This window comes from Colossoma macropomum, unplaced genomic scaffold, assembly GCF_904425465.1.
Source record: "Colossoma macropomum unplaced genomic scaffold, Colossoma_macropomum, whole genome shotgun sequence".
In the NCBI taxonomy this organism is placed as follows: domain Eukaryota; kingdom Metazoa; phylum Chordata; class Actinopteri; order Characiformes; family Serrasalmidae; genus Colossoma; species Colossoma macropomum.
In genome coordinates this window covers 29,350,345-29,363,127 of record NW_023494789.1, presented here as the reverse complement: position 1 = coordinate 29,363,127, position 12,783 = coordinate 29,350,345, and the positions used below count along the sequence as shown (strand labels likewise).

Here is a 12,783-nt window from a genome sequence, read left to right as displayed (position 1 = left end):
TCTTCAGACTTACAGATTTCTTTTTCAGACATTTTTTTTCAAAGAGTGGTTCTTCCATGGTATTGTTCAGAGAACCTTTTGTGGGACCTTTTTTAAACAGTATTTGACTTCACTTCAAATCAAATCAGAGGCACTTGCGCCATTCCAGTGTGCAGCTATTGTTTTTATATGTTAAATGACTCTTTTTTAATGTATGAATTTCTTCAAAGACATTACATGTAGATAATTAAGTACTAAGCACAGTTACGAACTAAAGGGAATTTCACTCATTCTTGGCTCATTAAACCTTTGTGCCCATAAAGCTTTTAAAAGACAAATATACTCCATGCATGTTTATTTAAACAGTCTCAGACATTGTTCATGGAGAGTTTCAAATAAACAGCTGACAGGAGGAACAGCATCAGACCAAACCCCATAGATTCAGACACATAATGTAGCGAGTGATAATTTCATTACAGATGTAAAAAATGAGTTAGGTTCCCTTTAAGGTTGACTTTTTGGTTTATTTATACCACTGTTGTATGAGTATACACACAGTACGTAGATTTAAGGATCAGAATGGTCTTTTGTGAGTTGTTCTCAGACTTCTCTCTCTCTTCCATCTGTCTTCCCACCATGTCTCCTTCTTTCTTTCTGTGTACTAGGTTGTGGTGAATGCTCTGGTGGGAGCCATCCCCTCCATTATGAATGTGCTGTTGGTGTGTCTTATCTTCTGGCTCATCTTCAGTATCATGGGGGTCAACTTGTTTGCCGGGAAGTACAACTACTGCTTTAACGAGACAGCAGAGGAGTATTTTGATCCGTCGGATGTCAACAACAAGACGGAATGTTTTGCACTCATTAATGCAAATTACTCTGAAGTTCGCTGGAAGAACGTCAAGATCAACTTCGATAATGTGGGTGCTGGCTACCTGGCACTTTTGCAAGTGGTATGTGTTATTTTTTTAATACTCTGTTATTAAAGGAATATAAATGCTATATAGCTATATATGCTATCGAGGCCATGTTCACTATTCACACTGTGCAAAAGGCAGAGATCACCCTTCATTCATGTAATTTCAGAACAGCCAAGCTATTCATTTTTTATTGTCAGAAAAAAACAGAAAACATATATTTAACAGAAAATTATACAGAAGACTAAACATCTAAATATAGTATCATTTTTTCAGTATTTAGTGGGTCCATTCTTTGCCTTTATTGCAGCATTCTTTTCTGGAGACCTGCTATCAAAGAAATCTGTAGGGATGTTTATCCACACCTACAAAGTTCAGTCTTAGAAGTTGGTTGCATTTTCTGCTTCTCATGATCCAGATCATCCCAAACACATTCAGTGATATTGAGGTCTGGGTTGTGGGGTGGTCAGTCCATTGTTCTGAGAACATCAGCAGCTTCTTTGTTTGATTTGTAGTTTGCAGTTTGCACTTTTTTTTGTTTGATTTTTTTTTTCCTTTCTAAAGTGGATTGTCGTATATCTAATCTTCTCAAAAGTATCTGAATAAATTTATACTACTCATAATTAACTGAATGAAGGGTGGTCTCTGACTTTTGCATGATAAAATGCATTGTTTCTGGCACAAAATTATTGGCCAGCTAAATTCTCATGGACTAATAAGTCCAGGCTGAAACATGTGAGAAACAGGCTAAAACACTGACTAACTGACCCCTTTATCCTTCACTTCTTTCAGGCCACATTCAAAGGTTGGATGGACATCATGTATGCAGCTGTGGATTCCAGAAAGGTAAAAATATCTCCTTATTGCTCTGCCCTGTATTTCTGTTGTATGTATTAGTTTTGAAATATACAGTGAGCTTTCCGTTTGTTTGATTTGAGTGTTGCCAAATCTGTTATTGAGCTGGTCGTTCATGTAAAGACATGCAACAATCTTGACTACAATACGTGACAGTAACTGCTTTCAGTAAGTTGTTGGTTTTTGTTATTTCCAGGTTGAAGACCAGCCACTCTATGAAGACAATATCTACATGTACATATACTTTGTCATCTTCATCATCTTTGGCTCCTTCTTTACACTTAATCTCTTCATTGGTGTCATCATTGACAACTTCAACCAACAGAAGAAAAAGATAAGTGTTCATCTCTTTACACCTGTTTTCATTAATGTAATCTCCTTTGTCTACTCTTTCATGCCTTGGTCTATCTTCTAGAATGTGCTAATTATGGTTTAGCATTAAAATTGAGTGTTTTCTGTGGGAGACACTAAAATCACTTTGGACTTACTTGCTTAAATCTAACGAAGCACCACAGGCACGCATGTCATTACAGACGTAAATTGCCAGATTGTAACCATTGCTGTTTTGTTCCCATACTTTGGAGGCCAGGACATCTTCATGACGGAAGAACAGAAGAAGTACTACAATGCTATGAAGAAACTGGGCTCTAAGAAACCCCAGAAGCCCATCCCCAGGCCACAGGTATGCCAACTGCCATCACTTTAAAAAACAAGGCAAAGAAATACATTTTTGTATTTTAACATCCTGACTTCCTTTTGTCTTTCAGAACAACATTCAGGGCATGGTGTTTGACTTTGTCACGCAGCAAGCCTTTGACATCTCCATCATGATGCTCATTTGTCTGAACATGGTCACTATGATGGTGGAAACAGATGACCAGTCACAAGAGACAGAGAACATCCTGTACCGGGTCAACTTTGTCTTTATTGTGGTTTTCACTGGAGAGTTTGTGCTGAAGCTCTTTGCACTACGTCATTACTATTTCACCAATGGCTGGAACATCTTTGACTGCGTTGTGGTGATTTTGTCTATTGTAGGTAAGTTAAATGTACATAGGCAGATGGTCCTAACCTGTTGGGACAATTTATAATGTGGGGTGTAAATCTGGGGTGAGGGGAAAATTATGAAAATTAGATTTTTTTGCCACACTGGTTCTTTAAAACATGTATTTTAAAAATTTCAAATTTGCCATCGTTTTTAGTCACACTTTCCTTTAATTTGAACGATTCATTATTTCTCTGTCTCTTTGCCATATCGCAGGTATGTTCCTGGCAGACCTGATCGAGAAGTACTTTGTGTCACCTACTCTGTTCAGGGTGATCCGTCTGGCTCGAATCGGCCGCATCCTGCGTTTAATCAAAGGAGCCAAGGGCATCCGGACTTTACTGTTTGCTTTGATGATGTCACTTCCTGCCCTATTCAACATTGGCCTGCTGCTCTTCCTGGTTATGTTCATCTTCTCCATCTTCGGCATGTCCAACTTTGCATATGTGAAAAGGGAGGTTGGCATTGACGACATGTACAATTTTGAAACTTTTGGAAACAGTATGATAATCTTGTTTATGATCACCACGTCAGCCGGATGGGACGGCTTGCTGGCACCCATCCTCAACTACCCCCCTGACTGCAACCCTTCCAAGGAAAACCCAGGAACCACAGTGAAGGGTGACTGTGGTAACCCTTCAGTGGGAATCTTCTTCTTTGTAATGTACATCATTGTGTCCTTCCTGATTGTAGTAAATATGTACATTGCCATTATCCTGGAGAACTTCAGCGTTGCAACAGAAGAGAGCGCTGACCCGTTGTGTGAGGATGACTTTGAGTCCTTCTATGAAATCTGGGAGAAATTTGACCCAGATGCCTCACAGTTTATCACCTTTGCCAAGCTGCCAGACTTTGCAGATACATTGGAGCACCCTCTACGTGTGCCTAAGCCCAATATAATCGAGCTGATCGCCATGGATCTGCCCATGGTCAGTGGAGACCGCATCCACTGCCTGGACATTCTGTTTGCTTTCACCAAGCGTGTGCTGGGTGACAGCGGCGATCTGGACATGATGCGTCAGCAAATGGAGGAGCGCTTTGTGGCGGCAAATCCTTCCAAAGTTTCATACGAGCCTATTACCACCACACTGCGCCGCAAGCAGGAGGAGGTGTCAGCCGTGGTCATCCAGAGGGCGTACCGGGCCCACTTGGCTCGCAGAGGCTTCGTCTGCAAACGCCAGCCTGCCAACAACAAGCTGGAAAACGGAGGGACAAATCAGGAGAAGAGGGAGAGCACGCCCTCTACTGCGTCCCTGCCATCCTACGACAGCGTAACCAAGCCGGAGAAGGAGAAGCAAGACGACAACAACGAAGGCAAAGGGCGTAAGGAGAAGGGCCGAAACCAAAAAGATGTCAGGGAATCCAAATGTTAAAGCTGCAGCAGTGAAACACACAAACACTAACAACGGTCATGATAATAGAATAACAATAACAACTCTAATTCAAGCAAGACAAATGGAAACCCTGAACCAAACTACACAGATGTACAGATTAATTTCATTTGCAAGTAACAAAATGATATAAAAAAAATCCAAGATTAAAGGAACAAAACAAAAAATTGTTTACAAACTTCACAGGTTGTATGGATGCGGCGGAAAGCGTTGGGGTTTCTTCAAGCTTGACTCTTAAAAGTTAAACCAAACATAATCAGCTTCCTGTGTGACACTGTTGCATCAAGACTTGATTTAAACAACATCAAATAGGAATTTAACAAAGGATTGATACTTGATATCGTGTATTAGAGGGCTACTCTGCGCTTCAGGACAGAACTCGTTACTAAGCAGGAATATGAGAAACCAAGGGAAAACTGGGATTCACAGCATGGTGTTCCCCACATCTGGAGAATCCCGTGCTTATGCAGTGCGTCTATGGAATTTCCGTCAAGGAAACAAACACTGCTTATTATGGAAGAATCAGCTTCCATAAGCGGACAGCGGAGGAGTCTGTGCCGCTTCATTTCACAAATATGTGGATGAACTCAAAAATGATTGTACGAATGAGCAGGGATCAGAGTGTGATACACAAAACTTAGAGCTTGGCTGATTCAAATGGTATCTTTGTGTTTGTCAGCACTAAATATACTTTACATGGTCTTTACATTATTTGAGCGGCAAAAAAAGGAAAAAGGGGAGGAACAACAACAACAAAAAAAAAATCAACATTTAACATTTTGCCCATGTCACCCTCAGTAACTGTCATCATATCTTTGTTATACTTGCATCAAAAGGCTTTTTTCTACATGGGCTTTCACACTGATAGGATAGGGGGCAATTACCAGGGGCCTCCAATACACATCTCCAAATGAATAATAAATTATTGTGCTTGTTCAATGCATAGAAATGACTTGCATGATGGCATGTTTTGATCAGAAATCTTGCATGAGTAATCATAGTCCACAAGACACTAATACAGACCACCACAGTGGCTTGACAATACGTTAAAGGCTGTCCACTGGCTAAATTTACTACCAGGAATTGAGTATAATCTGAGAACTAAATTGGCTGAAGACACTAAATTACATTGTGTCCTTTACTTGTCTCTGTTACGTACACTATAAAATAGATCAACTTTGGGTTTTTGGCTTCAGTACCTATAGAGAGCCTATAAACAATCAGTGGCTTTTGATGAAATGATTGATAGCAATGTGGCACATTTGTGAGGTGAACGGGACTAAAGAGGGACATCCTATTTTTTTGCTGCTCAGGAGGTTGTGAATGAACAAATGGAATGTTGGAATGTGTATGGAATGGGAAATGATTCTAGGAAAAAAGAACACTGTAAATCCTAAAAGGTTCTTATTTTATTTGTATGCAGCAATATCGCTTAGCTTGCCTACAGTGCTGGCCCACTGTGGGTCACATGGTAGGTGAGTGCAAGGTTGGTTAGGAGGGAAGGGTGGGTGTAGGGTGGGGCACTATGAGGGGTGTAGCAAGTCGACTGGCATTTTTGATCCTCATCAGGGGTAAGATTAAGATGGGCTATAACTGTTTTTAAGAAAGTGGCATACAGAAGTTGTTACGGAGATATTATTTATGTGTTGCGTTGTATTACTTTAGAGAGTTCTGCTGATGTGTGTCTATGTCTGTTCTTCGTCCTGTTCGTGCCAAAGGTATGAACTGTGCTTTTTTATGTATGTATAAAGCCATTACATCTTTAGCAATGGTATGATTGTGGCTGGGGCAGGAAGGAATGCCAATCAGAGGGAGAGCCTGAGAGAGGGTGTATTAGGAAGTCACAGCTGCAAAAGGAGAAGCCAAAGAGATCTGTCTTGCTATTCAGTGTGTGCTAGTTTGGTCTGAAAGTTTCAAGAATGTCCCAGGAGTGGGATGGGAATGCACCCCTACCCTCCTGTTTTTTATGCTTTCAGACAGACTGATGCTTGTTGAGTTCCCCCATTTTTCTCAGGATACAACGCAGATTTATCATTCTTATGACTCTGATGTCATCAGGAAGGGCGTGCCTAAGGCCCAGAGAATGTGATTTTTTTTCTTTGGAAGAGCAGGACTGGGTGTGCTGTCTTGACACTCACACTAAAAGAGCAGGAGTTGTAGGGCTAAAAGACACAGAGCCGAGCTCCTCTCACCACCCAAAGCAGCTTCCATCTGCGTGTGGAGATTTGAATGTTTACCATCTACACTAACACAAACAATAACTGCAGTAATAAAAGTGGTGCATGCTATTGCAGAGAGGAAATCACTGTGAGGCGATGAGATTAGATGCGAGATGTCTGACTGTCAATCGAATATCACCTACCACTTCTCCTCACTGTTGCGGTGGGAGAACAACAGGACTTTTGTCCAAAAAGTAAACCAACCCCTGGTCAGCCATAGTTCTCATTAGTAGGTCACCACCAACTTAATGCCAAATAGCCATCAGGGCAATCTACTGTGAGCAGAGCAGCCACTACAACAGAGCTGTTGCACTTTTTGTTGTGTAGTGACAAAGTCTGGAAACCCAAGCCCCTAATTGGAACTGACTGCGGCATGTGTGATCGGTGAGGGTGTTGACCTGAACCAAAAACAACAAAAAACTGCTCAGCTAAACTAACACCATTCACACTTCCACAGCACATTGAGGATAGACTGTATAAATTACACAACATCAGACCATACATCCATTTAAAACTAAATAAATTAAAAATGAATACAAAAAAAAAAACAGCAACGATATTGTACAGTACAGGCTATGTTGCAAACGGCACAAAATGCTGAAAAGTTAAGAATGAACTTTTTAAGAGTCTATAAATAATGTAATATATAATTTTATTTTAACGGCATGCATAGTTTTGTGTAAATACAGAAATACTTAAAAAAATTGCTATTAATCTAATCCTGAAGAAGAATAATAACCTGAATAGAATGGCTTCACTCATTGCCCAGGTCTCACTTGGTAGACTGTGAAACATTTGTTAGAAGGAGTAGATTTTTGAGACACTTTTCACAATAAAGAGGGGAATCTAATACAAATATATATTAAAATGCAAAAAGTATATAAATCTATATATAAATCTAGGCATATATAGAGCTATACTACATATGTATCTATGTATACATGTATATGTACATATGTGTATATATATATGCACACATATACATATGTATGTATGTATATATATATATATATATATATATATATATGACAGTAGAACACTGTCCTCCACTGAGTTGACCTCTGCTTGGAGTGGAGGGGAAGCACCACTGACTGTCTTTTGCTCACATTTCTTATTTCTTTTTGTGCAATACGTTCAGTGAACGACCAAAACTCTCGCCTGGCCCACGATGCGTGCATGTTTGTGTGTGTGTTTGTGTGAGAGGGATGGAAGGAGAAAGTCAGTGTCTGTGTGAATGAGTGCATGTCTGAAGGTGTGTTTGTGTGGGTCTGTGGGCCTAACGCTCAGTGCATGGTGAAGTATTAGCTGCTTATGTCTCCTGTATTTGGGAGGGGAATGCATTACCAGCACCTCATTTTCTACCTATGTCTTGTGTGAAGATGACATACCCTCGCGCTGCCCTTCACCACACATACATGCAGGCGCGCACACACACACTCACACACACACACACATACGTTCATAAAACATACAATGACACATCCTCCTCCCTATGAATCTTGTTTCATTTACTGGTATAGACACCAAATTCATAATCTTTTGATGAAAATTTGAGTATTTGTGTGTGTGTGTGTGTGTGTGTATGTATGTTTGTGTGTGAGTGCGTGCGGACGATCGTATGTGACAACTTGGTCACTTTAAGTGTGTGTGACGCAGCTTAACTAGAGTGTAGCTTCTTCCTCATCTCCTAGGTACACGGCAATGCAATTTGCATCCTTACATTGAGTTAGGCTTTTTATTATAGTTTCAGACGTTTCTTGTCTGCGTATGTTTGTTTCAGGTGCCTTTTGCTGCCTATTTTGTTTGAAGAAAATTTAGATGATGATGTTGCATTACAATTCTCCTAAACAAGTGGAGCTTGTTTAAAATGAGCACTGGGGAAAAAAGAATAGTTCTAAAGGATGTCTGAGACATCTGTGAATAATAAAAAAATAAACCTTAACTGGCATCAGCCTGACTTCATCCTCAGAGGTTGTAGTATAGATGGCTGGAGTGCACACTCTGAAGTGATGGAGTGTACACTCTGAAGTGCTCACTCTGTGAATCTCTTAATGGTTCAGTCTGTGGAGAGATAAGCAGTCTGCCTTCTGTGCTCAGCTTCTGTTCATTTCTGACCATTTCTTTATTTTTCTATCGATACTAATTTATGTATGTTTTCTTTTGTAGCATGACTGAGATGCTATTTCTCTCATTTGCTAATATGAATAATTCAAAAGTGCTTATTGGTTGACAACGTTGTTCTTATCTCTTGCCACTGATGTTGGAAAGGAGAGGGTGTGTTGCACAACCACTTGGACTTAGTGAGAATCAGTGAAAGATTGTCTTCATTTGAGCACGAAACCTTTTTCCAAACAATAAAGCAGCCTTCCAGTTACGAGAGAGTGCTTGTGTGTTTTATTTAAACATGGATGGGACGGAATGTCCTCTGTGTATTCTCTACACATTTGTATATATATATATATATAAATGTTTGTATGACTTTCTCAATAATAATTAGTATATTTAGTGTATATATATATATATACATATATACATATATACATATATATATATATATATATATATATATACACATAAAAAATCACTGAATTTCTGAATTTTTTGGAGAAATGACAACAGTTGAATTTATCACTGATCATCATTAATTAAATAATAGTGAAATAATAATGAAAAGACATTTTCGGTATCCAGAACAATCAGTGAATGATGTCAGGTAGTCCTACTATCTACACAAGCTGATTTAAGAAGACTCAAATCAAAATGAAAATCTGGTGCCAGATTACTGACTCATTGTGCACTGACGTCTGCAGTAGAGGCACAGTGAGTCAGTAATCTCCCTCACTCACCTCTGGCAGTATGTAAGGGTCATTCTGCAGCAACAGCTAAAAAAGTTACAGCTTCCCCAAGTACTGAAGTCCCTCTGCTCCGATAAGCAGAATAAGCGAGTAATATAGGTGTTTGCATTTCTCCCTAAGGAAAAGAAAGATTTAAAAACTAGTTCTAGATTTTAAGGTTAAAACCGTCCACTCTGCTACCCCACTGTCACACATCCTGTGATGTCCATAAAGACTCCATTTCCCAGAACTCTCTGGGAGATCTCGTGACCCCGGAACTTCCACTATCCACCGAACAGCGCTCTCGCTCACCCGAATACTGACTTGTCGCACCGGTGCTGCAGGTCATATGAAAAGCTGTAGTTTAGTATATGAGACCGGGCCATAGGCTAGATTATTTGAGAGATATATTCGAGAGATATATATCTTCTCCTTGTAGGGCTGCTGATCTCTGCCCTTTCGGCTCTGGTTGCCCGATATTGTTTGTTATGTTTGTCTATTTCTGTATTTTGGCCTTTTTGGATTTGACTCCTGCCTGTCTTTACTTTTTTGTCCCGAGCTTTTTCTCTGTAAAGCCATTTCTTCGTTTTTACCGCGAGCGTCTGGCTGGTTCTGTTCCGTTACAACCTCATTTTTACTTGAATTCACGGCCTAAATCTACAGTTATGTTGCCAAGAAAGTAGTTTGAGTGGCTCTGGCTAAATTCGGCGGTGCCATTAAGTCTCAAATATACTTTTATAATGTTATGTGCTGTAATAACCCAAAAATGGAAACAGGGACATATGAACACACCTTTAGGAAAAGATTTATATTACAAAGAATTTCTGAAGGATTCCTACAATAATCTTACAGTAACCTGCTGCAATTCTGAAACGTGCCACTACTTGTGTGGGAGCTCGAAGTGCCTGAAAGTCTGCAGTTGAATACTATGGTCTCTGAAGGGCCCTCTGTGTAAACATTTAGTGCTTTAGCTCAGTAACAGTCTGCAAGAAGAATGAGAATTTTTTTATTTAAATGAAGATCCCACCAAAAGTGCCGATCAGGCTTTTAAATGCTCCAGGAAAAAGACGAAAATACATTATTAGCAAAAACGGAAAAGACAGCGTGTCACCCAGTAAAGGACTGTTATATAGATATACTGGAGCTGTAAACAGAAAAGAAGCTTGTGCTTTACTAAATGCAGTTTTTTCTAGCAAATGGAAATGCGCGACGGTGCTGTTTAAACAAATGTTCATCTCATCACAAATTTACAGCATCTTTTGAGATTTTCCTATATATAAATCAATAGTGCAACATATGCTGTTTTTCTCTTTTCATGTTCTCTCAACCATTTAAACGAACAAAGGGAAGGTGAAGTAGAAAGTAGCCCAGTGTCCGCTATGTATGCTGAAGACACTCTCTAGCCTCCCCATTTTATCTTTTGCCATTGGTGAAGCACAAATTATATCAGTAAACTGAAACTAAAAATTAAATGAAATTTTCACAGGACCCAGTGTCTTTGATTATGTCCATAGATAAGCATTCATTTACAGCCAAATGGTTGTAATAAGTGTATAGAATGAAATTGTCAACTCTGTAGATCTCTGCTGTTAGGATCCTAAAGTTATTTTTATGAAGAAATATATCAATAAGTTAACTACAGCCAGATTCTGTGCATGTGATGAGCACTCCAGGCATACATACATTTATAAGAAAAGAAAATTATATACAAGCAGCACTCACAGAGGACATAATGTCTTAACAGTCTTCTTAGTGTTGAGAATATTGTAGCATTTTCCACTGTTAAAAGAGACACAGCTTTAACACAAGTCATGGTGCTTTATTTTCCAGCTGTTGTTGGCCACAGCTACACCGCACTTAAGCAGAGATTTCTTTCTTCAACAGCATCTTTGCTACCTACCCCGCTAACGTCTCTCATCTCACTGCTCATGCGCGCTCTGGGGTGGCTCCAAGCCCTGCACACTAGAATAAGAATCCTTAGGAAAATAATCCTAGTAAGTAAATGCTGAAGAACACCAAACTAAAACTAGCATGCAACACTTAATCCTAAAGCAGAGTGACCACAATCAACAGTGTCTACAGAGAAGAAGAAGAAGAGGGAATATGGCTTGCTCTTGATGGTATCAGCTGTTCATTAAATACTTTTTAACAATAACAAAATCCATTGAAAGAGGCAAACCATCTCTATTTTAGCTCCATACTGCAAGCTGACCAGCCACAGTTAGCTAACTACTGAGCTAGCATATCTGCTATCTAATGCATCTTTCTGCTGTAGCTGGACTGGGTCTTCTTTCCATTGATCTCAACTGAGGAATTTGCTGAAGTCTCAACGCATGACTGATTGTACATGAAAAAAAAATGTGCCACTGAAATGTTTACATGTTTAATTTAAGCCCAGTTCTAAACTTTAATTTAAATGGCGTAATCAGGACCTTCTCTTTGCCAAAGTCTTTTAATATTGGAGGTCTTAGAGGAATGTGGGGTGAAATAGACTGGCTAAGCACATTTAACAACTACACATGATTATCATGTAAACTAGCCTGCTTGAACATTTACAGAAGGATTAACAGGAAAACAAATTGCTAATTGATGTGTCGATAAGATCTGAAGTAAAAATGTTTGTTGAGTCTACTTTGTGCATTAATCCACAACAAGATCTGTTCCCAGACCTGATCTAAACTTTTGAGTACCATGAGCTGATTCTAACAAATGAGATGTACAAAATGTGCAGATGGGAGTGTGTTGTCTTCACTGAATCACAACATAAAGACAATGTGACTTCTCAAAATACAGAACCTCCAGTCTGGAGTGCTCTGAAAGAAAGCTTCAGTTTATGGACTGTGTGTGTGTGTGTGTGTGTGTGTGTGTGTGTGTGTGTGTGTGTGCGTTAGAGTGTATAGGCTGCACATTTGGAGGCAGGGAGGGGTCAGTAGATAATAGAGCATCTGTCACCCTGTGTGCTGCAGCACAGGTTTTGGGGATGGGGGTTCTGGGAGCTAAACAGAGCAAAATTAGGTGTGAAAGTGGAGGGTAAAAGTCAGGCGTATGATTTGTAAGATCCTTTCTTGGGTTGGAGGTCTCTCAATAGGTTTGATTGACTTTGAGGCTATGTATATTCTTCTCTAAATTATTTTAATCAAGGCTAGAAAGAGCACATATTATAACAGGCTAGTAAAAAAAATAAAGTTTTTTTTCACATTATTGATACTTTTTACTATTGATGTTTTTCAGTAATAACTTTGTCTAAACTGTTTGATGTTGTTTATCATCACTGTCCAAAAAACCCTCTAAAATGTTAACTTTACAATACAAATCCTTTACTGCAAGTTCATATAAAGAGAAATTTATTACACATAATCGTAAAATATTTTTGCTAGTCCATTTACCATAAAATGTCTTGCAATGTAAAGAACATCTGCTGTTTTCAAATTATGTAGGAAAAATAACAATGAAAGAAATTGAGATACATGCAACATGCAACTTTATGCAAATAAGTTGTCTCTGAGGAACATGAAATGACAAAGTATTTATTCCATTTATTCCAGG

At 39.2% G+C, this 12,783-nt stretch overlaps 1 protein-coding gene across 1 annotated transcript in view; it reads left to right on the top strand.

Annotated features, from left to right (window-relative positions):
* scn8ab (sodium channel, voltage gated, type VIII, alpha subunit b) overlaps positions 1 to 5,654 on the top strand; it is a 59,214-nt gene extending 53,560 nt beyond the window's left edge. Inside the window, exons 22-27 of the mRNA XM_036570799.1 lie at positions 645 to 929; positions 1,686 to 1,739; positions 1,945 to 2,082; positions 2,326 to 2,430; positions 2,516 to 2,786; positions 3,010 to 5,654. Coding sequence (XP_036426692.1) covers positions 645 to 929; positions 1,686 to 1,739; positions 1,945 to 2,082; positions 2,326 to 2,430; positions 2,516 to 2,786; positions 3,010 to 4,166 — 2,010 coding nt within the window. The 3' untranslated portion in view covers positions 4,167 to 5,654. The remainder of the gene's footprint in view (positions 1 to 644; positions 930 to 1,685; positions 1,740 to 1,944; positions 2,083 to 2,325; positions 2,431 to 2,515; positions 2,787 to 3,009) is intronic.
* The last annotated feature ends 7,129 nt before the right edge of the window (positions 5,655 to 12,783 follow it).